Below are 27194 nucleotides of genomic sequence, written 5' to 3' on the forward strand. Positions count from 1 at the left end.
CCCCCCCCCCCGCTTCCCCACTCGCCCCAGCTGCCCGGGGTCACTAGCGGGGCCTGTGTCTGCGCCGAGGCGCATGCCTGCACTCACAGGACGGCCCCGAGTGGCCCGGGCACCGGCTGGACGGCGGCTGGACGCAGAGAAGAGACGAGGACAAAGGCCTGGGGCAGTCTGCCGTGGCTGAGTGGAGGGCCCCAGGGGCCCCCAGAAAGGCGTCTGTCCCTGCTGACTGCAGGCCAGGGAGGCCCTCCCTGGGGAGGGGCGGGAGGGGACGCCGGCTGCCCGGGGTCACGGCCCACTCCAGAGGTCGCCTGCTGTGGAGGCCTCGCTCCCCTCCCCTGAACACTGACCCCAGGGGGCTGCTTCTCCGTCCCGAACGTGGAAGGGGGTCCTGGGCTCCAGGAGAAGGGCCCGGGGACTGCGGGGACAGAGTGGGGGGTGGGTGGCCAGGAAGGACAGCGGGAGGGTGTGCCTCCTAGTGGGAGGGGCAGGGCCTGGGCTGTGGCTCGGGGTCCCCCTGGTGGACAGAGGGGCAGAGGCCGCGGGGTCCCAGCAAGTCCCAGCAGGCCCGTTTCCAGGAGAGCAGGCAGGAGACCGCGGGCAAGGGAGAGGAGACTGGTGCACGCCCGCACGCGCACGTGTGTGTGTGTGTGTGCGCGCACGTATGTTTGTGAGTGCGTGGTGTGAGTGCGTGTGTGCAGGCGTGTGCATGTGTGTGTGGTGTGAGTGCATGTGTGTGCACACTTGTGTGTGCATGCGTGTGCGTGCTTCTGTGAGTTCATGTTTGTGTGTGTGTGCGAGTGCATGTGCGTGCGTGAGTGCATGTTTGTGCCTGTGTGCGGGCGTGTGTTCACGTGTGCGTGTGTATTGGCATGCGTGTGTGTGCGCGTATTTGTGTGCGTGTGTGTGCGTGCGCGTGTGCGTGCGTGTGTATGTGCGGGTGTGTGTTGGCGGGAGCGTGTGCGTGCGTGTGTATGTGTGGGTGTGTGTTGGCGGGAGCGTGTGCGTGCGTGTGTGTTTGCGTATGTGTGTTTGCGTGCGTGCGAGTGTGCGGCAGGGACGCACGTGGTCACCCAAACAAAGGCGGCGCCGCGTGACCGAGTCGCGCGCGCGCAGGAGCGCGGAGGCGCCAAGGCAGGCGCGACCCCAGCGAGTTTCGCGGGCGACGCGCCCGGCGGGGCGGGGATGCGGCCCCTTTAAAGCACCGTGCGCTGAGCGGGGCGGGGTGGGGCGGTGTGGGGGCGGAGCTTCTATCGGGGCGAGGCGAAACGAGGCGGATACTCAAGCCCATTGGGGGCGGGGCTTAGGGCTGGGGGCGTGGTAAAGGCAGGGTCAAGCAGCGACCGCGTAGAACCGCGGGAGGGTGGGGCGGAGCTTTGAGATGGGGGCGGGAAAGGGGCGGGGCAAAGAGGCGGTTGCACAAACCCGCCAGCAGGAGGGGCGGGGCTTAGAGCTGGGGGCGGGGCCGGTCGGGTGGGCGACTGCGCAGGCCCGGAGACGAGAGGGCGGGGCTTGGATCTGGGGGCGGGGAAGGGGCGGGGCAAGGTGGTGGCTACGCAGGCCCGGCGACAGGAGGGGCGGGGCCCGGTGCTGGGGGCGTAGCCGGGGCGGGGCTAGGCGACCGCTGCGCAGGCCGTGTTGGCGAGCTGGAGGGGCGGGGCCTCAAGCTGGGGGCGGGGAAGGGGCGGGGCGAGGCGGCGGCTGCGCAGGCCGTGCTGGGGGCGCGCAGACTCGGCGCAGCGGGACGCGAGCGCGCGACCTGGCGCCGCCGCCGCCTCCGCGCTCGTGGCCGGGACCCGCGGGGCCGCCTCGTCCCGGCTCCCCGGCGCCGCTGGGCCCGGGTCCGGTGGCAGGTGCAGCGCGGCCGCGGGCGCGGCCTGTGGATGAGAGTTGGCCCCGATCACCGCGCAGGGTAAGCGGCGCGCGCGGTCGCCCCCGCGGACCTCGGCGGACCCCGGCCCGGGGCGCGGCCGCCGGCGCCCACCTGCGCGCACACGCCCCCGCGCCCGGCTACCCTGGGCCCGCGCCCCCCGCCCGGCGCGCCCGCGGGCGGCGGGGCGGGGCGCGCGGGCAGGTGGGCGCAGGGGCGCGGTCCGCCCGGTCCCGCCCGCCCCGCTGCCCGCGCGCTGCGACCCCCGCCAGGATCGCGCCAAAAAGTTGTGGGCGCCCGGCGCCCGCGCCCCCTCCCCACCTCCGCTCCTTTGTTCGCGGCTCCGCGCGCCCCCACCGGGCTGGGGCCCAGGCCCGCCGCAGGTGAGGCGGGCGCTTTGGGGGCCTCACCTGCCCGGGAGGGGCCGCCTGGGCCCCGCCAGCGCCCAGGGCGGGGGGTGGGAGCCGCCCCGCCCCTGCAGGGACCCTCCGGGCGGGTCAGCCCCAGGCTGGCCAGCTCGCGGTTTCCAGCGGCCGGGCTGAGTCCCTTTGGGGGACCCTGTTGCCCTCCCCTACTGCGGGCACCTCTGGCCTGTGGACCCCAGGCCGGCCCTGCCCTGGGGGGCTCGGGGGCCTCCTGCCCGCAGGGGTGCCCTTGTGGGGCCATCAGCCATCTGGAGTCCTACTTCCGGGGCACACCTGCCCTTGACCTTGGGCAGGAGGGCCCTGGGTGGCCTGGGCCTCAGTTTCCCTGGTGGGGCCGAGGAAGGGGCTAGGACCAGGGTCCTTGCCGCCCCCAGGACAGGGCTGGGCCCCGCAGGGCCCCACGCTCCCCGCCTGTGCCTGGCCGCGCCTCTGGGATCGCAGCCCAGGTGGAGTGTCCCCGCTTGGCCCCCGCCCCAGCCCGGGCTCTGTGGGCCCCCTCGTGCAGACCGCACCCCGTCCCTTTCAGGCTGGGGTCCCGGGGTGGCCGCCCCCCTCACCCCACCCACCCCTGGGGTAGGGCCCTGTGGGTGCTGGCGGGCGCCTGCCCCTGCCCGGGGTTCTCTGCTGACGGTGCAGCCTGGCCCGAGTGTCCGTCCGTCCGTCTGTCCATTCCTCTGTCCATCTGTCTTGTCTGTCTATCTGAAGTACCATAGTGGTTCCTGCAGCCGCGGCAGGCGAGGGTGGGGGCCTGGCCCTGGCCTAGTGAGCTCTTGTGCAGAGAAGGGCCTGTCAGTGCAGCCCTGCACCCCTACACTGCTGCTCCCCTGCACCCCTGCTCCCCGCACTCTGCACCCCTGCGCCCCTACACAGCTGCCCCCTGCACCCCTGCTTCCTTACTCCCCGCACTCCACACCCCTGTTCCCCGCACTCTGCACCCCTGTGTCCCTATACCGCAGCTCCCCCGCACCCCTGCTGCCTGCACTCTGCACCCCTGAGCCCCTATACCGCGGCTCCCCCGCACCCCGGCTGCCTTCACTCTGCACCCCTGCACCCCTATATCGCAGCTCCCCCGCATTCCTGCTCCTCTGCGCCCTGCACCCGTGCCTCTACACTGCTGTTCCCTGCACACCTGCTCCCCTGCAGCCCTGTTCCCAGCACCCTTGTACCGTTACACCACCACTCCCTTACACCCCTGCTCCCCACTTCCCTGTCTGCTGTACCCCTCTAGCCCTGTTCCCCACTCCTCCTCTCCTCACTCCTGCTCCTCTTACAGCCCTGCTCCCCTTCAGCCCTGCTCCCCTCTCCCCTGCATCCCTGCACACCTGCTCTCTGCTTATCTCCTCAGGCCAGCTGGCCGCCTGCTCTGCGGCTTCTCCCCAGCACCCCCCGGGCCTGACTGGCCCCACAGGACAGGAACCAGTTATGGACTTTCACCGGGTCAGTGGAAATGCTGGCACAGGGACTGTCCCCTGGTGCGGCCGGTCGCTCTGGGTGGACTTTATGACTGTCTGAGCCTGGTCATAGTTACTGCAGCTCTGTGGCGGCGTCCGCGCTGGGCCACGCGTGTGACGGCCTGTGTGATGGTGTCTGCGCTGGCCACGCGTGTGACGGCCAGTGTGACGGTGTCCATGCTGGGCCACGCGTGTGACGGCCTGTGTGATGGCATCTGAGCCAGGCCACACGTGTGACTGCCTGTGTGACGGTGTCCGGGCCGGGCCATGCGTGTGACTGCCTGTGTGACGGTGTCCACGCCGGGCCACGCGTGTGATGGCCTGTGTGCCAGCGTCTGAGCCAGGCCACGCGTGTGACTGCCTGTGTGATGGTGTCTGGGCCAGGCCACGCGTGTGACGGCCTGTGTGATGGCATCTGAGCCAGGCCATGCATGTGATGGCCTGTGTGATGGCATCTGAGCCGGGCCACGTGTGTGACGGCCTCTGACGGTGTCCGAGCCGGGCCACGCGTGTGACGGCCTGTGTGACGGCGTCTGAGCCGGGTGACAGCTGACAGCTTGCCCCTAGCTGCCCGCAAAGTGCCTCCTGTCCGAGTGAAGCCACTGGGCGCCCTGCTCCCCGCCTCTCTGCCCCGTCCCGTGTCCCTGCTCGTGGTTCGGGGCCCCAGAAGGCAGTCGAGCTGCTGGCGTGACTGGAGGGGGCTCCGCTTCCCGGTGGGCACTTTCCCACGCCCCGGGTCTGCCTCTGAGCTCCTGACGCCTCTCCCGCGGTGGGCACGGCGTGGCTGCCGGCCCGCTCAGGCCGAGCTCTCTGCCCAGGGCCACCCAGGGTCCCTGTTGGGGGCAGGGGAGCGGCCGCCCAGGGCCCCTGTGCCGCGGCAGGAGAGGCCGGTCTTGGCTGTGCGTTCCAGGCCAGGGCGCGGCCTCTCTGGGCCACAGCTGTGGCCTCATTGATGAGTGTCTGGGCTGCGGATCAAAGCGGAGGCCTGGGGCGGGCCCTGGCTGATGTTGGGGGGATGGGATGGTCCTGGGAGCAGGAGCGTGGACCCGGGTCTGTCCCGCATCAGCGCCCCCAAACTGGGGGCACCTGGCCCCAAAGAGCCGGAATCAGGCCAAGGCAGCCCTGCCCTGCCCTGTGCCCCAGACCCGAGCTTGGCGGGTGCGGGTGAAGTCAGCCGTGCACCGTCTACACAGGGGACACAGCCCGCGCTGCCCTGGTCGGGGTGTGCCCTGCACCCTCGGGTCTGCAGCGGGGAGTTCAGACGCGGCCCCCGGGCTCTCGCCCCCGCTGCCGCCCTGGCCCTGCCCTCACTGTGAGTCTTCACCGTCTGCGCCCTGGGTGGGTTCCAGTCCATGGTTCTTAAAGTGACTTTCAACCCGAGCACTGGCGATGGAGCAGCCGTGTAGCTGGGCGGGCCGGACGCGGCTGTGGCCTTGTCTGTCTGTCTGTCCGAGGGCTGCCCCCTCCGTCGTCCGTCCCGGGCTGCCCGGCGGCTCCTCAGGGCCCGTGTCCGCGAGCTGGGCGTCAGGGCTGTCTCCCCGCGTGTGGAGGCTCCACCGCCCCGTGGGTCGGGGGCGCCCGGGGGCCCGCGGTGTTGCGTGTTCTCAGCCTGACCAGCTCCGCGGGCGCCCCTGCTCTGGGCTCGGCCGGGCGTGTCCGCGCTGCCGGTCTCTTTCCCTCTGGTGCCCCTGTCCCGCACGCCGGGCGCCATTGTGGGGGCCCTGTTGCCCCCCGAGGAGCAGCTGGTCCAAGTGGCTCGGGAGAGAATGTCCTGTGCTGGCCTGGGGCTGCTCAGTCCTCTGGCCCGCCCACCCGGCGCTGCCCCGTGGCCCCCCTGCTTGAGCTGCTTCCTGGGCCCCCAGCTGATGGGGGTGTGTGCGGTGCAGGCTCAGGGGAGCCGGACCCATCTCGGCCCCACTGGCCCCCTCCGCTCCGCCCCTGCACCCCTGCCCATGCCCCACCCACTGACTGTCCACTGACATCGCCAGGCTGCGGGGCAGGGGGTGCCTGGTGTTGGGGGCAGGGCACAGGTGTAGGGCTGGTGTTGCAGGGCAGAGGGGTGCAAAGGTGCGGGGTGTGAAGCATGGGCCACAGGGTTGCAGGGGTGGAGGGCACGGGCTGCAGGAGTACGGGGTGTAGTGGTGTAGGGTGCAGGGTGCAGGGATGTGGGGGCGTGGGGTGCAGGGATGCAGGGGTGTGGGGTGCAGGGGTCTGGGACACAGGGGTGTGGGGTGCAGGGGTGCAGGGGTCTGGGACACAGGGGCACAGGGTGGAGGGGTGTGGGGTACAGGGGTCTGGGACACAGGGGCACGGGGTGTGGGGTGTGGGGTGCAGGGGTCTGGGACACAGGCGCAGGGTGCAGGGGTGTAGGGGTGTGGGGTGCGGGGGTCTGGGACACGGGGCACAGGGTGCAGGGGTGCAGGGGTGTGGAGTACAGGGGTCTGGGACACGGGGTGCAGGGTTGTGGGGGTGTTGGGTGCAGGGGTCTGGGACACGGGGTGCAGGGATATGGGGTGTGGGGTGTGGGGGTCTGGTACACGGGGTGCAGGCGTGTAGGGGTGTGGGGTGCAGGGGTCTGGGACACGGGCGTGGGGTGCAGGGGTCTGGGACACGGGGTGCAGGGGTGCGGGGGTGCGGGGTGCGGGGATCTGGGACACAGGGGCACAGGGTGCAGGGATGCAGGGTGCCGGGCGCAGGGTGGGCCTGTGGGTAGTGACCTCTCTCGCCCGGGCACAGGCTGGGCGCCCTTTGGAACCGGGACCGAGGGGCGTCCTCGGAGCCACCATGTGGCCAGCGCGGGTCCTCTGCCCCTGCAGGCTGGGGCCGGCGGCCTCGGGACGCGGTGCAGGGGCCCGCCCAGCCCGTGGGCACCCGGCCGACCTGCTCCGGGAGGCCGCGCGGGCAGCTGGGCCTCGGGCCGGGAGGCGGGCGGGGGCCGCGTCCCAGGGCCAAAGGTTTTGTGTCTAGAGACGAGACGTCACCCGCGCCCGGGTTGACGCCAGAACCGCAGCTGTGCCCGTGCCCTGCCCGCGGGCCACCCGCCTGCTCCCGCGCCCGGGGCTGTGTCGGGGTTGCGGGGATTGGGGGGGCGCCAGTGCTGTGGGGTGTGGAGTGGACGTGCCCCCTCTGCTGCCCTCCTGGGTAGGCCCGGCTGCCCCGCCCCAGAGGGGGGTTCTCCGAGGATCTGGTCCGGGGGGTCATCTGCCGAGCTGAGGCCCCTGCAGTGGCCCGGGGCCCCGCTGCCCCCTGCTGTAGCCCCCTCGCGCTCTGCGGACCCCGCTGGGGACAGATGTGGAAGGCCTGGGGGGGTTTGCCCTGGGGTGAGGGTCTGCCCTGGGGTGAGGGTCTGCCCTGGGGGGGTTGCATGGGGGAGGGTCTGCCCTGGGGGTTGCCCTGGGGGGGTCTGCCCTGGGGTGAGGGTCTGCCCTGGGGTGAGGGTCTGCCCTGGGGGGGGTCTGCCCTGGGGGGGTTGCCCTGGGTCCTGCCGTGCCGCAGAAGGGGCCCTAGTGGGGTGAGGGGTGTCTGGGAGCCCCTGAGAGGGGACCTGGGTGTCCTGGGGCATCCTCTGGGGCAGGGGTGGGGCTGTGCCACCCGGCGGGGTCCCGGGGCCCCTGTGCCGTGTCCCCTGATCTCTGGGGTCTGAGCGCAGTGGAGCCAGCAGGGGTCGGCCCAGGCCTGGGTGCAGCTGGGCGGGTGCCCCGTGCCGTGCCCCCTGCCTTCTGGCCTGGGACCCCGGAGAGGGAGGTGGACGGTGTCCAGGGGCCCGGGCTGACCCCCGTGCAGGCACTTGGCTCGTTGGGGGCTGCGACATTCCGCGGTGGAAGGCTCCGGGGAGCGGTGGGGAGCAGGGGGAGGCTGGGGTGGGCGCGGCCAGTGGCCTGAGACCCCGGCCCCCCACACGGGCGTCACCGCACCGGCCCTCTTGGGCCCTTGGCGAGGGCTCCGGGGTCTTTGCAGCGCCCGGCCCCTGTGCGGAGACGGGCCTGGCTGGGAGGGGGTGGAGGGGCTTCTCGGCCCCCCACGTGTGGCCCCCCAGGAAGGGGGTGGGGGTGAGCCCACAGGTGGGCGCAGGGGCAGCCTCGGGCCCCAGTGCCCAGAGCAGCAGACGCGGGCTGGGCCGTGCGGGGGAAGTGACTCAGCGGCCAGGGCTGGCCCGGGGGCCAGCCGGGGGGGGGGTCGGGCGGGGGCCACGCCTGCAGGTGTGACGGGGGTAGTCGGCCGCCCGGGACCCTCCCAGGCGCCCTGGGTCACGGGCCTGTGGGTGCCACGGCCCAGACACCTCTGAACCCCCGGGCAACCCCCATACCCTTGGCTCCTCCCCCCAGCACCCTGGCACCCTGCTGGGGTCAGGGGTCAGGGGCCGGCGGGGAGGGGCTGGTCCCGTGGGCCCCCTTGCCCGTGGTCAGGCCCCGAAGTCCTGGGGTTCTGCCGGCCGGGCCAGGGTGGGGGACGCGGGTGTCTGTATGGGTCCCTGTTGGGTGTTCCTGTGGCTGTCGGGGTGGGGCTGGAGGGACACAGCGTGCGCCCGGCCCGAACCCTGCAGAGTGCCCGCCCCCAGGGGCGCCCTGGGGGAGCGTCTCCCGGTGCCCCCAGGGTGGGCCCGCTGCTGGGGACACACACACTCACTGTCCCCCTCGCTGTGGGCCGGTGGACCCCACGTGCCCCCCAGAGTGGGCAGTGCCGAGCCTTGGCTCCCCGAAGGCCCGGGGCCCGCCCTGCACCCCTCAGCCTGCCGGGGCCGGGGGCTTCTTCCCGGGAGGCCTCGGACCCTCGCCGTGGGCGCCCACGTGCCCACGGCTGCTGGCCTTGCCTCCCCCTGCGCCTCCAGGCCTCAGCGGGCACGTGGGGGGTTCCCCGCCACCAAGTGTGCCAGGCACACGTGGGACCCGCCATCGGGAGGGTGTGGCAGACGTTAGGGGGCCCTGCCACCCGCGGGGGCTCCGGGTGCTGCCCGCCCCTCACGGCAGAGGCGCCCGGGAGGGCACGGGTGTCACGGCAGAGACGTACTTGGTGGTGTCACAGGAGAGACGTACCCGGCGTGTCACAGGAGAGACGTACCCGGCGGTGTCACGGGAGAGATGTACCCGGCGTGTCACGGCGGAGACAGGCCAGGAGGGTGTTGCTGAGGGCGTTGCCCCTCTTGGCTCTGCCGCCCTCCCTGGTGTTCTGAGCCCTCGCGGGGGACGGTGCCCGGATGGACAAGCCCCTCCTGGTGCTGAGACCAGGTGGACAGGGTGGGCGTGAGCCGCCCCGCGCCCGCTGCCGGCCCCGAGGTGATGCCGTGGAGGGCCTGGTCTGACCTACTTACGCGTCTCCAGTCGCCTCCAGGTGACGCGCCGAGTTCCTGTGCTCACGGGCGGGACCTGCCCGCGGTTCCCGGCACCCCAGAGCCCGGGTCAGAGCCGCTCCTGGGGAGACGGGCCCCGCACGGGAGCACGGAGCAGCCTGCCCGCGGACACCTCCGGCCCGGCCCTGCAGCTGCTGGCGGCCCCCAGCCTGCTGCTCGCTGGACTGTCCCCCCAGCAGATGCCCCACTCTGGCCTGGAGTGTTTTTAACCGGGGCATGTGGCCCCCAGGAAACAATGAGGGGCCTCGGGGGAAGTCAGCAGGGGCCCCGCTTGGGTGGGGTCCCGGGGAGGAAGCGGGGGGGGGGGGCTGTTTGAGAAACAGTTGGAGGGTTGGAGGGTCGTGTCCCTCACGGCGTCTGGGCCTGCCAGCTACGGGGCCCTGTGTCTGGGGGATCGTCTGCTTGGGCCCTTCGAGCAGAGACCCCCGATGGGGGCACTGTCCTCACTGACCACACAGGCCCCTGCGTCCCTGTCCGTCCCTGTCAGGGTGGCTTGGGCCATGTGCGTGCTCATCAGCAGGTCACCACTCCTCAGGCTCCCTCCTGCCCCGCTGAGTGTGTGTGTGTGTGTGCCTGTGTGTGTGTTCATGCAGGCTGAATGTGTGTGTCTCTTGAGTGTGTGTGTGTGTGTGTGTGTGAATGTGTATGTCTGAGTATGTGTGTGTATGTCTAGAGGACAGGCTGAGCTGTGTGTGTGTCTGAGTATGTTTGTGTGTGTTTGTCTGTGTGTCTGAGTATGTGTGTGTGTCTGAATGTGTGTATATATCTGAGTGTGTGTGTATCTGAGTATGTGTGTGTGTCCCGAGGACAGATTGATCTCTGTTCTGTGTGTGTTCATGCAGGCTGAGCTGTGTGTCTGTGTGTCTGTGTGTCTGAGTATGTATGTGTGTGTATGTCTGAATGTATGTGTATCTGAATGTGTGTGTGTCCCGTGGACAGACTGAGCTGTGTGTGTGTGTGTTCATGCAGGCTGAGCTGTGTGTGTTTGTGTGTTGTTTATGCAGGCTGAGCTGTGTGTGTGTGTGTGTGTGTGTGTTCATGCAGGCTGAGCCCTGTGTGTCTGTGTGTCCGTGTGTCTGCAGGCAGCCTTGGGCATGTGAGGTGCCGGGGTTCCGGTCAGGGAGGCCCCAGCTCGCCGCGTGTCTGCCGTGTTTGCGGGCAGGTGGAGAGTCCAGGTGTGCTCAGAGCTGTGGCGTGGCGGAGGGCGAGGCTGTGGGCACGGGAGGGGAGGGTCCTGCCGGGATCTTCTCCGACCTGGCGAGTGCCCGGCCCTTCCGCCCAGCCTGGCTCGCTCCTGGGCAGAAGTTGAGGTTTGCGGGACGGCCAGGGTCAGTGGGACCCGGCGCCTCGGTTTTCTGGAACAATCCGCGGGTGATTTGGGGGAGGTGGGACGCTGGGGCAGGTTCGGGGTGCTTGGCCATCCCGGGGCCAGGCCGGGAGTCCCCGGGCCCTGTACTCCGAGGAGAGTGGATGGCGAGGTCGGGGGTCTCTTGCCGATCCCGGAGAGGAAGGTCGCAGGCCTGACCCCGCCCAGGCCAGGGAGGAGGCTGGACGGACACTTGTCCCCCGCGGGGAGGTGGCCCCGAGCTGCCACGAGCTGCCTGCCCACCGCGCCCGTCTGGCTCCCGCTGGGGCCGAGGCAGCTCCCGGCGTGTCCCGGCGGCCCGCGGAGCTGGGCACTCCCTTCTTGGCGCTGCCAGCCCGTCCGTCGGGTTCAGCCAGCTCCCCGCCCTGCCCTTCCCTGGGCATCCCTGCCGGCCCTGGACCCCTGGTGGGCGCCGCCCAGAGGGGCAGCTCCGCCTCCGCCGACCTGGCCCTGGGAGGTGGGAAGATGGCGTGGTGAGTCGGGGTCCCCGGGGCCGGCTCGGGCCTCCCGCATCTTGCACCCGGCCCTGCCTTCTGCCGTGCCGCTGGCCTCCGGCCAGGTGGAGGCCACTTCAGACCCACGTTGACATACGTTCGGATTTTTCTCCTTGGGGCCCCCCGGCACGTTTGTGGGACCACTGCCGTGGTACTGGGGTGTCCCGGAGGTGGGTCGCCTCCAGGGGGAAGCCCCCCAGGGCCCTGGGGTTCCCTGCCCTGCTGGGGGGCGTGAATCTGGTGGTGGCTGGGGCCGTGGTGACCTGGTTTTCACGGCACAGGGACCGCTGTGGGCGGCAGGACTCGGTCTGGGACCGTCCTGGCCAGGGCCCGCCGCGGAGGGGGCAGGGATGGGGCGCAGGGCCGGGCTGCGGGGCGAGGGCACCGTCCAGCCTCCACTGCAGGGGGAGAGGAGAAGGGGGTGGGCGCCCTGCTGCGGAGGGGCCCACCTGCAGGCGTTGGGAAGCGGGGTAGGGGTGCCAACAGCCCACCATGCCCCCTGGGACCGGGGCTCAGGCCCGGTGGGGCCTGGGGAGCGGCCCCCTGCGCAGTGTGCCCTTGAGGTGGGGGCGAGAGCGGGAGCGGGCAGCTGCCGGCAAAGGTGCGGGAGGGGGTGGGCGGGGCCTGCAGGCAGTGGGCGTGGTCTGTGGTTGGTGGGCCGGGCCTGCCGACAGTGGGCGGGGTCTGCTGGCAGTGGGTGGGTCTGTGGCCTGTGGGCGGGGTCTGTGAGCTGTGGGCGGGGTCTGTGGCCTGTGGGCGGGGCCCAGGGCAGCTCTCTGTTGGGGTTTCACTCCTTGTTTTATCTGTTTGGTTTTGGAGCACGCCAGGAATGCTCAGGCTGACTCCCGGCTCTGTGCTCAGGGCCGACTCCTGGCTCTGTGCTCAGGGCTCACTCCCGGCTCTGTGCTCAGGGCCGACTCCTGGCTCTGTGCTCAGGGCTGACTCCCGGCTCTGTGCTTGGGACTGACTCCCGGCTCTGTGCTCCGGTCTGACTCCTGGCTCTGTGCTCAGGGCCCCACGTGGCAATGCCAGACATGGAACTGGCGTTGGCTGGATGCAAGGCCTTAAGCCCGTCCACCTCTCTGGCCCTGGGGCAGTTGTGCCAGGTCACTCCTTGCCTCCCTCCCCTTGGGCGCCTCCCTGGTGGGCGTGTGGGGGCACCTTCCCCGCAGTGGCCCTGCCCTCGGGTGCCGTGAGCCCTGGGCAGGGCGGGAGGGACGCACTGCTGAGCGGTGTGGGAGCCAGGGGCCAGGGTCCTGGGGCCGCACGTCCTCCTGCCGGCGGTGGGCCGGGGTTCCGGGCCCAGCCCTGCTGTCCCCACGGCGCCCGGAGGGGAGTGTCCCAGCTTGCCTGTGGGCTCCCAGCAGCCCCGGGTCTGGGCTTGGGCCCAGGGGGTGTCTCGGAGCTTCTCCCCTTCCCGGGACCCCGCCCGGGGCCATCTCACCCTCGCTCTGTCCCCTGGGCCTCGAGCTGTGGTGGGGCCGGGGGCGCCGTCCCCCTGGGCTGGCGTGTGCGCCCGAGGCCGGTGGCCTGCCGTCAGCGTCGCCGAGAAGGGGCTCCTGGGGCCGCTGGCTGACCCCCCAGAGCCCCGAGTCGGGCCAGGGGACAAGGGAAGGCAGCGCCGTGGGAGACAGACAGACAGACAGACAGACAGACAGACAGACGGACGGGTGCGGGTGCTGGACCACGCAGACGCTGGCCGGGCCCTTCCCTGAGCTCCTCCCTCCGGGCTGGTGTCTGGTCACCGTGGCCAGGGGCACGAGGCCCGGCCGGGCTGCACAGGGCTGGCCCGCACTCTGACCTGTTGCCTGGGGCCGTGCGGAGGGTCCCCAGGTGCCCCACCTACTTGGGACCAACCGGGGCATGTGTGGCGTGGTCAGGCCTGCTAGGAGCACCTCCTCTGTCCGTCAGCCACAGCCCCGTGTGTGTGTGTGTGTGTGTGTGTGCGCGCGCGCGTGTATGTGCGTATGTGCGTGTGTATGCGTGAGCGTGTGTATGCATGTGTGTGTGTGTTCGTGTGTGTGTCCGTGTGTGTGTGCGTGTGCATGCATGTGTGAATGTGTGAATGTGTGTGTTCGTGTGTGTGTGCGCACCTGTGTGTATGTGAATGCTTGTGCATGTGTGAATGTGTTCATGTGTGTGTCCGTGTGTGCGCATGTGTGAATGTGTTCGTGTGTGTGTCGTGTGTGTGTGCGCATGCATGCATGTGTGAATGTGTTCGTGTGTGTCTGTATGTGTGCGCATGTGTGTATGTGCATGGTTGTGCATGTATGCATGCGTGCATGTGTGAATGTGTTTGTGCGTGTGTCCCTGTGTGTGTGCACATGTGTGTGTATGTGTGTGTGCGCGTGCCCAGAACCCAGGCCGGCCCCGCAGGAAGTGAAGACGAAGCCGGGGCTGGGAGATGTGTCTCCGAAGCCCCGTGTGGCTGTGGCGGGGCCGGGGTGGAGCCGCGTTTCCGCACCGCGGGAGGAGGAAGGGGCACCACCTTCCTGGCCCCCCGGGCTCAGCCCTTTCCCTGGGATGCTCGGCCCCATCCACAGAGGTGCCGGCGCTGGGCGGGGCCCGTCCAGGGGGCTCCTCTTTCTCCCAGCCTCGGTTCCCCCATCTGTCAGAGGCCCCCTCTCACACTTGCGGCCAGCACGGGAGGCTCACGTGGGGGCTCACACAGGCCTGGGGGGCCGGGAGGCGCCGTGGGGGGGGTTGTGCCCCTCGCTGGGGCCCCTTCCCGAGCTGGCCGGCCCCCGGTGCCCCTTGCTGTCTCCAGCCACGCCTGTGTCCAGGCTGCGACCTGTGCCTTGTTCACGGGGAGGGTGGGGGTCCCACCCCCCAGGAGGCGCGGGTCAGGGCGCGGGCGGGGGCACCCCCCTCCCTGCCGTGTTCCTCCTGTGCGGTGCCGGGGCTCTGCTCCTGCCCCCGCCCCCGAGACCAGGCGGTCTGGGCCCCTTCCCCTTCCTGCCGCCCTGCCCGTGTCCCCGCGGGCTTGGGGGCCGTGCGAGGGTGTCCAGGGGCCCCGGCCACCCGCCCTCCACCTGCTCACCTCCTAGGCCGGGGGCTCCCCCCACCAGCCCCGGACCCCCCCCTCGAGACGCCCTGTCCACGCTCCCCTGGTGGCGTTTCTTGGGCAAGGGGCCGTGAGTGGGGGGCGCTTCCAACGCTGAGCCCCGGCCCCCCGGGTCCCTGTCACAGAGGGGCGCTGGCTCAAGGCAGGAAGGCCCTGAGCTGTGGCTCGGGGGTCAGCGAGACCCTGGCCCTGGGGGTCCCCAGACCGTGGGCCTGCCGCTCCCGCCTTGGGTTTGGGGCCGTCCTGAGGCCGGGGAGCTGGCGGCGGGCCAGGCGGTCAGCTGCGGCCGGGGCGGGGAGCAGGGGGTGGCAGGGGGATCCATTCTTGCTCAACCTCCGGGAGTCCCCGTGCGGGCTGGGCCCAGAGCCACTTCCTGTGGGAACCAGGCGCGGATTCCCGGGACCCAGCCACCGGCCAAGTAGGCGTAGGGGAGGGGTGGACCGGGCCGGGCTGGGCAGGGGGGAGCCCCCCAGAGCAGGGGCCACTCCCCCACCCCGCGGGCCGGGTCCCGGGTCCAGCCGCTCCCAAACACTGCTGCCTTTGTCCGCCCTGGGCCAGCTTCCAGGGCGCCCTGTGTGCGGGGTCCCTGCCCGGCCCCCCGCCCCTGCCGCGGCCCCTCTCCGGCGTCCCCGTGGAGGCCTGGGAGTCTCGGGTCGAGGTGCCTGCCCGAGTGGGGCCTTCCTGGGCCCGGGGGTCACTCCCGGCGGGGGGCGGGGTGCCGTGGCCTCTGCCATCCCGCTGGGGGCCGCGTGCTGGGGGCTTTGCCCGGGGGGAGTGACGCGCGGGCACCCGAGGCCCTGGGCGGCCGTCTGAGAGGGCAGGGCCGGCCGCGCTTCATCCCCTCCCCGGCGCGACTTGGGAAGACAGAAGGCGGGCGGGACTGACCGTCCAGCGGAGAATCCCCTTGGCACCGGCCGCCCCCCTCCGGCAGCCGCGTCTGGGCCCAGGCCCCCGGCCCCCTCGCAGGGGCAAGCTGCCCGCTGCCACTGCCCGCTGCCACTGCCCGGGCGCCCGGCATGGGCGCGAGCTGGGCCTCTCCCCGGACCTTCCCGAGTGTGGCCTGGGGCGGGCTGACCGTCCTGCCCCGGGCGCCCCCCCTGCACCCCTCAGCCCCGCCGCCCTGGGCTGTCGAACCCGTGTCTGCTGTGCCAGGTGCAGGCTCCGGGGGCAGGTACCTGTGTCTGCCCCGACCCTCTGCCCCGGGCCTCGGTCGCCGCAGGCCCCCAGCCGTGGACAGCCCCGTGGCCGGGTTCCTTCCCACACGCGTGTGAGGTTTGGCGTGTCGTCTCTCCGGTCTATTCTGTGTTTACCGGCCTCCCGGGCCCTGCAGAGACCCAGGCTGTCCCTCAGCCCCGCATTCGGGGGTCTCAGTTCCCTCTGCTGGGCCCCTCCTGGGTCCCTCCCCACTCCTGCCCCCTGCCTGGAGCCCAGGTCCCGGGGGACTCTGGGGGGTCTCCGTGGTGGTTCCTGGCAAGTGTGAGGTGGTTCATCCTGCAGTGGGTTGAGCCCCCGACCCCCGCTCCCCTGGGCCTCTGCGCTGGCCTGTGGACCAGAGTGGAGGCTTCCCACTGTGGTGTGGGGGGGAGGGGCTGGGAGGCGGGGCCTGCGCCGAGCAGTGGGTGGGGACGGCACTGGGGAATGGGCGGGGCCGGGAGGAGACTGGAGCTGAGCAATGGGCGGAGCTGAGCGTGGGGCGGGGCTAGGCTGAGCAATGGGTGGGGCTGGGCTCGGCAGTGGGCGGGGCGAGGCTGATCGGGGGCGGGGCCAAGGGGAGACGAGCTGAGCAGGGGGCGGGGCTAGGCTGAGCAGGGGGCGGGGCGGGGCTGGGTGGGGCCGGGAGGAGACCAGAGCTGAGAAGTGGGCGGGGCCCGACTGAGCAGGGGGTGGGGCTGGCGCGGGCAGGGCAGTGACCCCCGTCTTCTGCAGGGACCCCGACCGTCATGCTAAGGTGAAGCAGCGGGCGCCGGTGCTGAACATGCTAAGGAGACTGGACAAGATCAGGTTCAGAGGTCACAAGAGAGACGACTTCCTGGACCTGGCCGAGTCCCCCAATGCCTCGGACACCGAATGTGGGGACGAGGTGCCCCTGAAGGCCCCGCGGACCGTGCCCCGGGACGGCGACGAGCTCAGGGACCCCGTAAGTCCACGCCCGGTGTGGGGGCACTAGGTGGGTGCCTGGACTGCGGGTGGGCGGAGATGAACCGGGTGGTGACCCCCGGCCCGCCCCTGACCACTCAGGGAGGGCGCTGCCCAGGCGGAGGCTGAACTGGCTGTGCCCTGGCAAACCCGGCTGGGCACCAGGCGGGCACTGTCTGGAAGCTGCTGGCCACCAGCCCACGCCGGGGTGTGTCTGCATCGCTGCGGCTGGCCGTGCCCGCGCCAGGCTGGTGCCCGGGGCAGCCCTTAACTCTGTGTCCAGCAGGTCAGGGCTCCGTGGGGCCGAACAACAGCCACACGCGTGCGTGGCCGCTGTGAGCCCTGGTGCCCCTACCCCCACCGCCCATGTGGGCCCAGAGCCCAGCCGCCTGCCCGGTACCCCGGGCACATCCACTCGGGGGTCTGCGGCTCTGAGCGGCTCTTGGACCCCATGGCTGTGGCAGCAGTGGACAGGACCCCCAGCACGAGCTTCTGAGCTCTGTGCATGTGTGTGCACATACATATGTCTGAGTGCATGCATGTGAACACGTGTGCTTCAAGTGTGAGCATGTGTGAATTAGCGTGACCCACGAGTCAGTCAGCACGTGAGTGAATGTGCATGTCCGTGTTTGTGTGTGAGCATGCGTGCACATGGGTGATGGTGTGACTGAATGGGTCTGTGGACGTGTGCACGTGTGTGCGCATGATAACCATGTATGGTGTGAGTTTGTGCATGATTGCGAAGGCGCTAATGTGCACGCCTGTTTGTTGATTGTTTATTTGGGGCGCACTTGGTGGTGCTCAGGGCTGACTCCTGGTGGGCTTGGGGGACCCCAAGGGGTGCCGGGCATTGCACCCGGGCTGACTATGCCGGGCAAACGCCCTCCCCACTGTGCTGTCTCTCCAGCCGTGTGCCCGTCTGTTGGTGTGCACGCATATGACGATATGAGAGCGTAAGGTGGGCTCTGCATGTATGTACTGAGTATGTAGGTGTGTCTGACCACTGTACGTACATGTGTGTATGTGTGGACATGTGAGTGAGCAAGTGCACACGTACATATATGTGAGTAAATAAGAGCACATGTGTGAATGGGGTGCGTATGGACATGTGTGGCACAGACGTGAGCATGTACATGTGCAGACACGGGAGCCCTGCAGGGGGCAGCTGTCCCCCCCTCGGCACACTCCTGTCTGTCGGGGGTCCAGCCCCTGCACAGTGGCATCCGTCCTGGCCCCCGGAACCTGCTCCCGGCCCGGGTACCCAGCAGCTGCTCCGGCTTCCCGCAGGCGGGGCCGGGGGCCCTGGGGATGGCGGCTGGCGTGCAGGACTTCCACCGGGCGGAGTCAGACCGGCTCAATGAGCTCAAGGGCCACCTGGAGATCGCCCTGCTGGAGAAGCACTTTCTGCGTGAGTCGGGGTCCGGCCCCAGGCCCCTGGGCTGCGCGGGGTGGGGGCCCTCAGGCCGTGTCCGTCCTGGGGTGGGGTCGGGGAGTCTGAACCGGTCTTTGCACTCTGGGTCCCTTTTGCTTCCCCTGGGGAGGGACATCGGTGGGGGTGTCCGTCCGCAAGTCACTGGCATGAGGGCAGAGCCCCTGGGCCGGCCCCGGGGCCTCTCTCGGGCCGCTGTGACCCCAGCAAACCCCCCGCCCCCGCAGCCCCCGTGAGCCTCTGGCCCCCGTGAACGTCCCCCTCGGTGTCCTGTTCTGAAATTGAGCCACCAGCCTGGGCCCAGGCGGAACAGTCTCCGCGGCCCCTGGCCCCAGTGGGGCCCCCTGCCGCCTCTCGGGCCCCTGGTCCCTGGGTGCTCGGCGGGGTCGCCCCTCTGCACGCGTGTCCAGCTGGTGGTGGGGACGGGACAGCTGGGCAGAGTTCAGGGCTCCCCCTGGCAGCTTGGGGGCGAGGGTCACTTCCTTCCCCTCCGTCCGGTCACTGCCGTGGGGTGCGGGCTGCGGGGCCCGGCCGAGCGGCCACCCGTGCTGGCACGCGGCAGGAGACACGAAGGCTCGGGCACGTGAATAAAGGAGACGCTTCAACGTGCCCGCACGCCCCGGCCCCGGGGTGCAGCACCAGGCAGGGTGTCCCCCCGGCTCCCCCTGGGCAGCCGGCAGCCAGGCGCTCCCCGAGAGCCCCTTGCCTGGGCCTGGGGCGCCGAGGACAGCGTGGGCGGGGGGCCCTGGGGTCCCAGGCAGGCGCAGGCAGACAGACAAACCCCAGAGCTCTGCCCTCGGCCTCGGAGCTCCTGAGCCCCTGTCACGCTGCCTGCGAGGGGCAGAGCCCGGGGGTCGCTGGCCCAGGGGACACGGGCCCGACTGCCCCCGCTGGCTGGAAGTGTCCTGCAGGACAGAGAGGAGACCCAGTCGAGTCAGAGCTGGGGTCGGCCCGGAGCCTCTGGGGATGCAGGTGGGGGCAGCTTCCTCCCTCCTTCCTTACCTGTCTGCCTCTGTGCTCACTCGGGGCTCGGTGTCACTCCTGGCTCTGTGCTCGGGGCTCACTCCTGGATCTGTGCTCGGGGCTGACTCCTGGCTCTGTGCTCGGGCCCCCCCCCCCCCGACTCTGCACTCCAGACTGCCTCCTGGTTCCTGCCCCCAGCATTGAGGGGGACTGAGTGGGGGCTGGGCAGTGCCCTCCCTACCACACTCCCCCAACCCTCGGCCCCTTTCATCTTGTGGCGGGTGGACAGCTGTGCCCCAGCCCCCCGCCGGGCGTGGCCGAGGGTGACTCAGCCGGCGTGGACGGGAGCGGGAGCGGCCGGGCAGTCCCGGGAGACGCAGCCAGGCCTCGGCTTTCATGGGTGGGGGTGGGGGGGTGCTGGCTCAGCCGATGGCGCGGGCACGTGGGCGCAGCGGGCCCAGCCCCTGCCCCGTGAGCGCGAGTGGGCCGAGACACCGCCCGCCTCGGGCCCAGCTGGCCCTCTGGACGGCGGCCAGCGGCCTTCCTGGAAGGCGGCCTTTGGCGCGGAGACGCGGGCGGCCCGGCCTGATTTCTGGGGGTGCCCGCAGCCCCAGCCCCCGGCCCAGGCTGGCCCTGAAGTACAGGCCGTGCCCGAGCGCCCCCTCCCCGCTGCCCGCTCAGCCCCCGGCGGCCCCCGGCCAGTGTCCCCCACCTCGTTACCCCCACAGTGTCCACCTGCGGGTGGCAGCAAGCACGGAGGACGGAGAGAAGCGACGAGAGTGGCCTGGCCTGCAGGGAAGACCCGCGGGCACCTGCCCGGCTGGGTCCTGACGGGGACACTCGGGGCAGGGCGGACGCGGCTCCCCGGGCCGTCCCTGGGGTGGGGTGCTCGCACTGAGTGCTCCCGGCCGTCCGCAGAGGAGGAGCTGCGGAAGCTGCGGGAGGAGACCAACGCCGAGACGCTGCGGCAGGAGCTGGAGCGGGAGCGGCAGAGGCGGGCGGAGCTGGAGCAGCGGGTGCAGGAGGTGCTGAAGGGCAGGTGAGGGGGGCGGGGCAGGGGCGGGGCGGGAGGGGAGGGGGCGGGGCGGGCGGGGCAGGGGCTGGAGGGGAGGGGCGGGGAAGGGGAAGGGGCGGGAGGGGGCGGGGCAGGGGCTGGAGGGCAGGGGGCGGGAGGGGCGGGGCAGGGGCTGGAGGGGAGGTGGGCGGGGTGGCCTGCCCCGGGTGCCGGGCGGGCGCTCACTGCCCCTGTCGCCCCCAGAGCCGAGGAGCAGGCGGCCCAGCAGCCCCCGAAGGGACCCACCCCGGCCAGTAATGGAGCAGGTGGGCCTGGCGCTGCCTGGGGCTATCCGGAGGGTGCTTGGGGCGGGTGCTGGCGAGCACTGTGTGGGGAGCCGGCCCCGTCTTGGCACGGCTGTGGCCGTGGCTCCCGGCCCTGCTTCCTGCCGAGTGGGTGCTGGCGGCTGAGTCCTCCAGGCAGCGGGGGAGGTGCCCGGAGGCGGGTGGGCCGGCCACAGCCCGGCTGTCCCCCTGCCCGCCCCCGCCCACCCAGGGCCTTGCTCGCGGCCTGGCCAGAGCTGCGTCTCCTCCCCGTGGGTGGGGGCGCCCCCGACCACCAGGGGCCTCACGCCCCTCCCCTGCCCGCCTTCCCCGGCGTCTCCACACAGGTTGGTGGTGGAGGGCAGTCCAGGGTGCGTGGACGCCACGCCCTTGCCCCCAGACACAGACCTGTCTGTGCTCTGGACGCCCTGGGGGTCTGTGTGCCTGGCCCCCTCTGCAAGGGTGCAGGGCCTCCACCCCCTCTCCTCCCCCCCACCCCCCCCCCCCCCCGCAGCCCCCGAGCCTCCCGCCCTCACTGGGGGCACAGCGCCCCCTGCAGGCGCGGCGGGCCCTGAGTCTGGAGGGGCCCCGCGTCCACTGTAGGTCCCTGCCCTGTGCTGTGGGGGCACCCAGGGCCACGTCCCCAGCACTGACCTACCTAACCCCAGACACACTCCCAGGACGACCCATGGCCCCTCCAGAGTCAGCAGCACCCTGGGACGGGCCCCCTGGGACCTCAACACACCAGTGCCCAGGCAGGGACAGCTGGGTGCAGAGGAGAGCCTGATATGCCTGCACACGCTCACACGCCCGCACATGCTCACATGCCCGCACATGTCCGCACCTGACATGCCTGCACACGCTCACCCACACACACTCACATGCCCGCACCTGACACGCCTGCACATGCTTACACGCCCACACACGCTCACACACCCACACACGTCTGCACCTGACATGCCTGCACACACTCACACTCACATGCCCGCACCTGACATGCCTGCACATGCTTACACGCCTGCACATGCTCACACACCTGCATCTGACATGTTTGCACACTTGAATACCGGCACACACCTGTATATTCTTACACCTGCGCATACCAGCACACATGTACACACATACACACACTTGCATACAGGCACACACTTAGATGTCTACAAATACACAAGAGCACATACTGCGCACTTATACACACACATCTGCGAACACCTGCTTACATTTACACATCTATGTGCACTTACCTGTGTATACATAATATACCTGTACACCTTTTCACACAACTGCACACACGCACCTGCATGCACACACCGGCACACACCTGTGTACACACACACACACATTTCTGCGCACACACACCTGCACACGCGCTCACCTGCACTCTGCAGTGTGTCCCTGGCGGGGTGCAGCAGACCTGTGTCCGGGGGTCTGGCCCGGGTGCCCGCCCCCTCCCCCCACCTCATGTCGTGGCCCCCCTAGAGCGCCGGAACCAGGGGCTGTGTGCGCGGGCGCAGAAGTGGCTGCAGGAGCGGTTCGGGGAGTACCTGGAGGACTTCCGCTTCCAGCCCGAGGAGAGCCCGGTGGAAGCCGAGGAGCCCCTGAGCGCCCGCAGGTAGGGCCCGGCCCGGGGCCCCGCGCGGCTGCCCGCCTGCTGCCCCCACACCAGGGCGGGGGCGGTGCCGTCGGGGGGGGGCTGCGTCCTGCTGGCCTGGCGCTGAGCACTGTGCCCCCTCCCCGCCCCTGCAGGCTGACGGAGAACATGCGCCGACTGAGTGAGTAGCCAGGGCCGGGAGGGCGGGCAGATGGACAGACGATGGACGGACGGATGGACGGACGGACAGGGCTCACCACCACCTGGGCAGGGTCTGCCCGGGGACGTGGGCCCTGGCGTGGAGCTGGCTCAGCCCCTGGCCACCCACCCTGGGGTCCACAGACCCGAGGGCAGCGCTGGGCATGGCTGCGGGGCTGGCCGTGGGCCTCCTCCTGGGACCCCCCACGGCCGCGGCTCCCTGGACCCCCGAGGGCCCAGCAGCGTCGCCCACTGGGGTCTGTCGCGTCCCCAGAGCGCGGGGCCAAGCCCGTGACAAGCTTCGTGAGGAACCTGACCGCGCTGTCCGACTGGCACTCGGTCTACACGTCCGCCATCGCCTTCGCCGTGAGTGCCCCGGACAGACCCCGGCCCCATGCCCTCAGTTCGACACCTCCGTGGGGTTCCCCGGGGGCGATGGCGTGCCCACCTCCTCTCCTGTGGGTGCCCGAGCCCGTGGGGGTCCCGCCGGCCTGCGCCCTCTCACACGGCCCCGCCCGCAGGTGTACATGAACGCCGTGTGGCACGGCTGGGCCGTGCCCATGTTCCTCTTCCTGGCCATCCTGAGGCTGTCCCTCAACTACCTCATCGCCAGGTAGGCGACCGCGGGGCCCGTGTCCCCCGTCACCCCCGGGGGGCCCGTGGGGTTCTTGGAGACCCGCCCCCACCCCTCCGGGGGGCCCCCGGGGCTGGGCGATGCCTGGGGGTGCCCGCGGCCTGCAGGCGGGCCGGGGCTGAGCGTGTCCTGCCGCAGGGGCTGGCGGATCCGGTGGAGCATCGTGCCCGAGGTCACGGAGGCCGTGGTGAGTCTCCGGCCGGGCCCCCCCAAGCTCAGTGCCCAAGCGTGCCTGGCACCCGCCTACCTCAGTTTCCCTGCTGGTCGCAGGGCCGTGGGGGGGCGGGGTGGCCGGGGCGGGCTCCAGAGTGCGCTTGGGGGCTGCTGTATCGCTGGGGACTCCCCCCCACCGCCTGCAGGAGCCCCCCAAGGAGGACCTGACCGTGTCCGAGAAGTTCCAGCTGGTCCTGGACGTGGCGCAGAAGGCCCAGGTACTCCGGGGGGCCGGGGGGCTCCGGTGCCCCCTCGCCTGGGGCCGCTGAGCCTGCTGGGGACAGCCCAGGGCGGGCGCGGGGGGGGGGGCGCCCGCTCCCCAGGGGCCCTGCCGGCCAGGGAAGGACCCCCGCGAGCTGCGAGCCGTGACCCGGGGTCCTCACTGCGGCCCCCGCTTCCCGTAGAACCTCTTTGGCAAGATGGCCGACATCCTGGAAAAGATCAAGAAGTGAGTGGACACTCGCCCTGCCCGGGGGGGCTGCCTGGCATCCACTGAGCCCCTCCCCCTCCCCCCTGCAGCCTGTTCATGTGGGTGCAGCCCGAGGTGACGCAGAAGCTGTACATCGCGCTCTGGGCCGCCTTCCTCACCTCCTGCTTCTTCCCCTACCGCCTGGTGGGGCTGGTCGTGGGTAAGCTCGGCCGCGGGTCCCTCGGGGGTCTTGGTCCCCCGGCTTTGTGATGACCCCCCCGCCCCCCGCCTGCTCGGGCCAGCCCCCCCCCAAGTCAGGAGTGGGTCCCGGCCCTGATGGCGCCCCCGACGGCCCCCAGGGCTCTATGCCGGAGTCAAGTTCTTCGTCATCGACTTCGTCTTCAAACGCTGCCCGCGGCTGCGCGCCAAGTATGACACCCCCTACATCATCTGGAGGAACCTCCCCACCGACCCCCAGCTCAAGGAGCGCTCGGGGACCGCCGCCACCCGCAGGGTGAGCCCGCCCGCGGGGGAGGGAGCCATGGGGCAGGAGTGTCCCCGCCCCGGGGCCAGTCAGGACCCAGAGGGCCAGGCCCTGAGCACTGTGTCCCGAGCCTTGCAAGGGGCCCGGGGCCTCGGGGGCTCTCAGAGGAGGCCGACAGTCAGGCCCTAGAGGGTTCCTGGGTCAATCCAGGGGACCTTCCTGGAAGAGAAGGCCAGGAGTGACCCGGGAGTGTCCTGGGACGTCCCAGTGAGGGTCACGGTCCTGGCCACGGGGAGCCTGACTTTCACACACACGGGGGCACCTGAGCACTGTCTCCCCCACCCCCCGTTCCCTGTGGGGGTCCAGGCAGGGCGACAGGTCATGCATTTCCTGGTGCCCCCCGGGACTGTGACCTATATGTGTGTGACACACGTAATTGTCACATGTGGAGGTGTGTGGTGTGTGTGTGTGTGTGTGTGATGTGGGGCTTGGGGGTGGACAGCCTGACCTGACCCTGACATGTCATGAGCGACAGTCCATGTGTATCCTGTGACGGCTACATGCATGTATGTTGTTACGGTGCTGTGCACGGTACATGTGACATGAGCAGGATGTCTCATGTCTGCTGTGTGTCTGGGAGCATGTGTGACATGCGTGTCCATGATGTGTGGTAGGATGGGCGCTTGGTGCCACATGTGGCACGTGGTGCACGTGTGTGCTGTGTGCTGTGACCTGCTCTGTGCGTGTCGAGCGCCTCAGCGGCTCCTCATGCCACAGCCCCGGTGCCTGCTGTGTCCGGGCAGCCCCGGGCTGGGTGGGTGGCTGCCCCGGTCCCTGGCCGTGGGGCAGCTCAGCAGGGCGTGGTGGGCGTGGGGGTCGTGTGAGGTCAGGGTGCGGGGAGAAGGCGGCCCCCAGTGTGGACTGCTGACCGCCGTGTCCACACAGATGCAGACGGCCGCTGCACGCAGCTACGTGGCCAGCGCCCCGTCGGGGCTGAGCCGGGACGAGGACGCGGGCCGCTTCCACGGCCCCAGGAAGGGGAATTTCCACGAGATCTTCAACCTGACCGAGAACGAGCGGCCGCTGGCCGGTGCGTGGGCCCAGGCGCCAGCGTGGGGGAGGCAGAGCGCGGCCGTGGGCGCGAGAACCGTGCAGGGCCCCTGAGCAGGCCCCGGGAAGGCGTCCCCCCCTGCGGGCCCTGGGAAGGCGTCCCCTCCGCAGACCCCTGGCCCCTTCTGCCCCCAAGGCAGGCTCTGGGATGTGCCCCCAGTGCACTGTGGGATTTTCCCTAACGCCCCCAAATAGGGGACGCGAGACCTCAAACCCGGCCCTCAGATGCGGCCCCAGGGCCCCCATGGGGCGTAGCGGCGGGCGGGTCCAGGTGCAGACGCTGAGGCGGCCTCTCCCCTAGCCTGCGAGAGCGGCTGGCGCTGCTGCCTTATCAACAGGGACCGCAAGATGCCCACTGACTACATCCGCAACGGGGTCCTCTACGTGACCGAGAAGTGAGTGACCCGCCGGCCCCACCAGCGCCCGCCCCGCCCCTCGGCGCCACGCCCCTCGCCACGCCCCCTCCGGGTGACCTGCCCCTTGCCATGCCACCTGAGTGTTCCGCCCTCTCCCCGCCCCTTGCCACGACAGAGTGTTCTGTCCTCGCCACGCCCTCCGGGTGCCCGCCCCTTGCCACGCCCCCTGAGTATTCCGCCCTCGCCACGCCCCTCTGGATGCCCCGCCCCTTCTCGGATAACCCTCCCCAGACACCCCAACACTCCTCCCCTTCCCCGACGCCCCGCCCCTCCGGACGCCCCTCCCCTTTCCAGGTGCCCCGCCCTCCTGAATGCCCCACCCCTTTCCAGATGCCCCGCCCTCCTGGACGCTCCTCCCTTTCCTGGACGCCCCACCTCCCAGGTGCCCCGCCCCTCTCCATGCCCCGCCCCCCGGCTGCCTTCCTCTCCTTTTTGACCCTGGTCAGCCTGGATGGTTGGTGCTCGGCTGCGGGTCCCTGCCAGACCCTGGAGGAAAGGGCTTCTCCCTGTTGTCCCAGCAAGGGGCTGTCCCTGGGCCCTGCCCCCTGGGGTGCCGGCTGGCTGTGGGACCCCCAGGCTCATGGGCTGACCCTCCCCCTCCGCCCCACAGTTACTTGTGCTTTGAGAGCTCCAAGTCCGGCTCGTCCAAGAGGAACAAGGTCATCAGGCTGGTGGACATCACAGACATCCAGAAGGTCAGCCCTGCCGCGGCCCGGGACCCCTCGTGCATAGCTGCCGTCTGGGCCCCTTCCAGAAGGTTCCCCGGTCAGGCTAGTGCGCTGACACCGAAGGGAAGGGGCGTGCATGCGTGTCCTGGGGACCCCATGCCAGGCTGCACAGGCTGGGGCCAGCAAGGACCCCGCCCTGAGCACAGTGGCCCCCGGGGTGGGGAGAGAGGGAGAGAGCAGGGGCAGGGCCGGGAGCCCGGCCATGTTCCAGGCCCCTGTCCCCGGAGGAGGGGGGGTGTGGGCGGCCGGCTAACGCGCCTCGTCCCCCCCAGTACAAGGCCCTCTCTGTGCTGCCCGGCTCGGGAATGGGCATCGCCGTGTCCACGCCGTCCACACAGAAGGTGAGTGCCGGGCGGGGCGCGGGGGTCCTGCAGGGGGGCCGGGATCGGGGCAGGAGCTCACGCGTGCCCCCCGCAGCCGCTGGTGTTCGGTGCGATGGTGCACAGAGACGAGGCCTTCGAGACCATCTGCGGCCAGTACTCCAAGATCACGGCAGCGGCCACGGCGGCCACGGGCAGCGACACCTAGCACAGCGGGACAGCCGCGGGCAGCTGTCGGCAGCGGGCAGCGGCTCCCAGCACGGCTGGCGGTCGGCCTCCCATCTCCGCCGTTGGGGAGTGGACGGGCAGGGGGCCGCCTCGTGCCCCTCCATGGCGGCCCAGAGCCGTGGCCGCCCTGGTGCTGGGCGGTGCCTGTGGGCAGAGGGGGCACGGGACCCGCGGCTGTCCAACCAAAGCCATAGCCGGGCTCGGGGCTCACTGCAGCCCCCTGGGCCCCGGGAGGCCAGGCCTGGGGTCCCGCGGGCACCTGCCCTCGAGGGAGGGGCAGAGTCTCAGGTGGAAACTGACCGTCCAGAGGCTCCGGTGGGCAGGGCTCAGGGCTGTCCTGCAGGCCAGGTGGACTCTGCAGTGACCCCCCCTGAGAGACCTTGACAGACCCCCAAGGTTTGGGCCTGGTGGTCCCCGCTCTGGGTCTGTGTTGGGGGTGGGGCCCCCCGGGAGCTGGGGGGTCTCTCCGGGGCGGCCCTGGGGGCAGCGTGGGGGCGCAGGCGTGGCAGGAGGGGGCGGGCTGGCACCCCCGCGCCTGCGGCCCCGAGTGTCACGGAGATCGTTGTTTTTTGAAGACACAGAAGATTATATTTTTACAGAGAGCAAGCCGTTTTTCTTATTTTTGTATCATTTTCAGATGTGATTTTTAATCTTCGCTCTGATCCTAGTTTGCTGCTTCCGGGGGGGAGGTGGTGACACGGCCGCGGCTGCCCCCCGGGTGGTCTGGGGGCAGGAGGCAGTTGTGCTGGCCGGCGGGCCCAGCCCACACTGTCTGTCCGCGTCCTGTAGCCCGGGGCCACGCGCGGGGGCCGCGGAGCCCGAGCCCGGGTCAGACTGTAGGGCCTGCGATGGCATCGCGGCCGGGGACCCCCGTGGGGCCCGGGCGGGGGGGCGGGGCTCAGTTGGAGACCCCTTTGGGGAGATGAAAACTGGCCACGTGCCGGGACCGCGTCCAGCCGCTGTGCTGCTGGCCGTGGGCAGACACGGACTCGGGTCTGTGAGCC

General features: G+C 70.8%; 1 protein-coding gene across 2 annotated transcripts; it reads left to right on the top strand.

Annotated features, from left to right (window-relative positions):
- The first annotated feature begins 1719 nt into the window (after positions 1-1719).
- GRAMD4 (GRAM domain containing 4) lies at positions 1720-27146 on the top strand. Of its 2 annotated transcripts, XM_055142099.1 has the most exons (19): positions 1720-1909; positions 15941-16151; positions 17438-17558; positions 19461-19581; positions 19801-19862; positions 21339-21471; positions 21606-21631; positions 21923-22014; positions 22170-22261; positions 22421-22469; positions 22642-22713; positions 22900-22943; positions 23015-23124; positions 23264-23418; positions 24334-24478; positions 24800-24893; positions 25525-25609; positions 25915-25983; positions 26060-27146. In XM_055142099.1, exons 1-19 carry the CDS (start codon positions 1881-1883, stop codon positions 26168-26170), a joined length of 1821 nt encoding a protein of 606 aa, XP_054998074.1. In that variant the 5' UTR covers positions 1720-1880; the 3' UTR covers positions 26171-27146. The 2 variants fall into 2 exon arrangements, with proteins under 2 accessions (XP_054998074.1, XP_054998075.1); XM_055142100.1 differs by lacking the exon at positions 1720-1909 and having other exon boundaries at positions 16014-16151; positions 19461-19567.
- Positions 27147-27194: the final 48 nt, after the last annotated feature.

Source organism: Sorex araneus, chromosome 6, assembly GCF_027595985.1.
Source record: "Sorex araneus isolate mSorAra2 chromosome 6, mSorAra2.pri, whole genome shotgun sequence".
NCBI classification, from domain to species: Eukaryota; Metazoa; Chordata; class Mammalia; order Eulipotyphla; family Soricidae; genus Sorex; species Sorex araneus.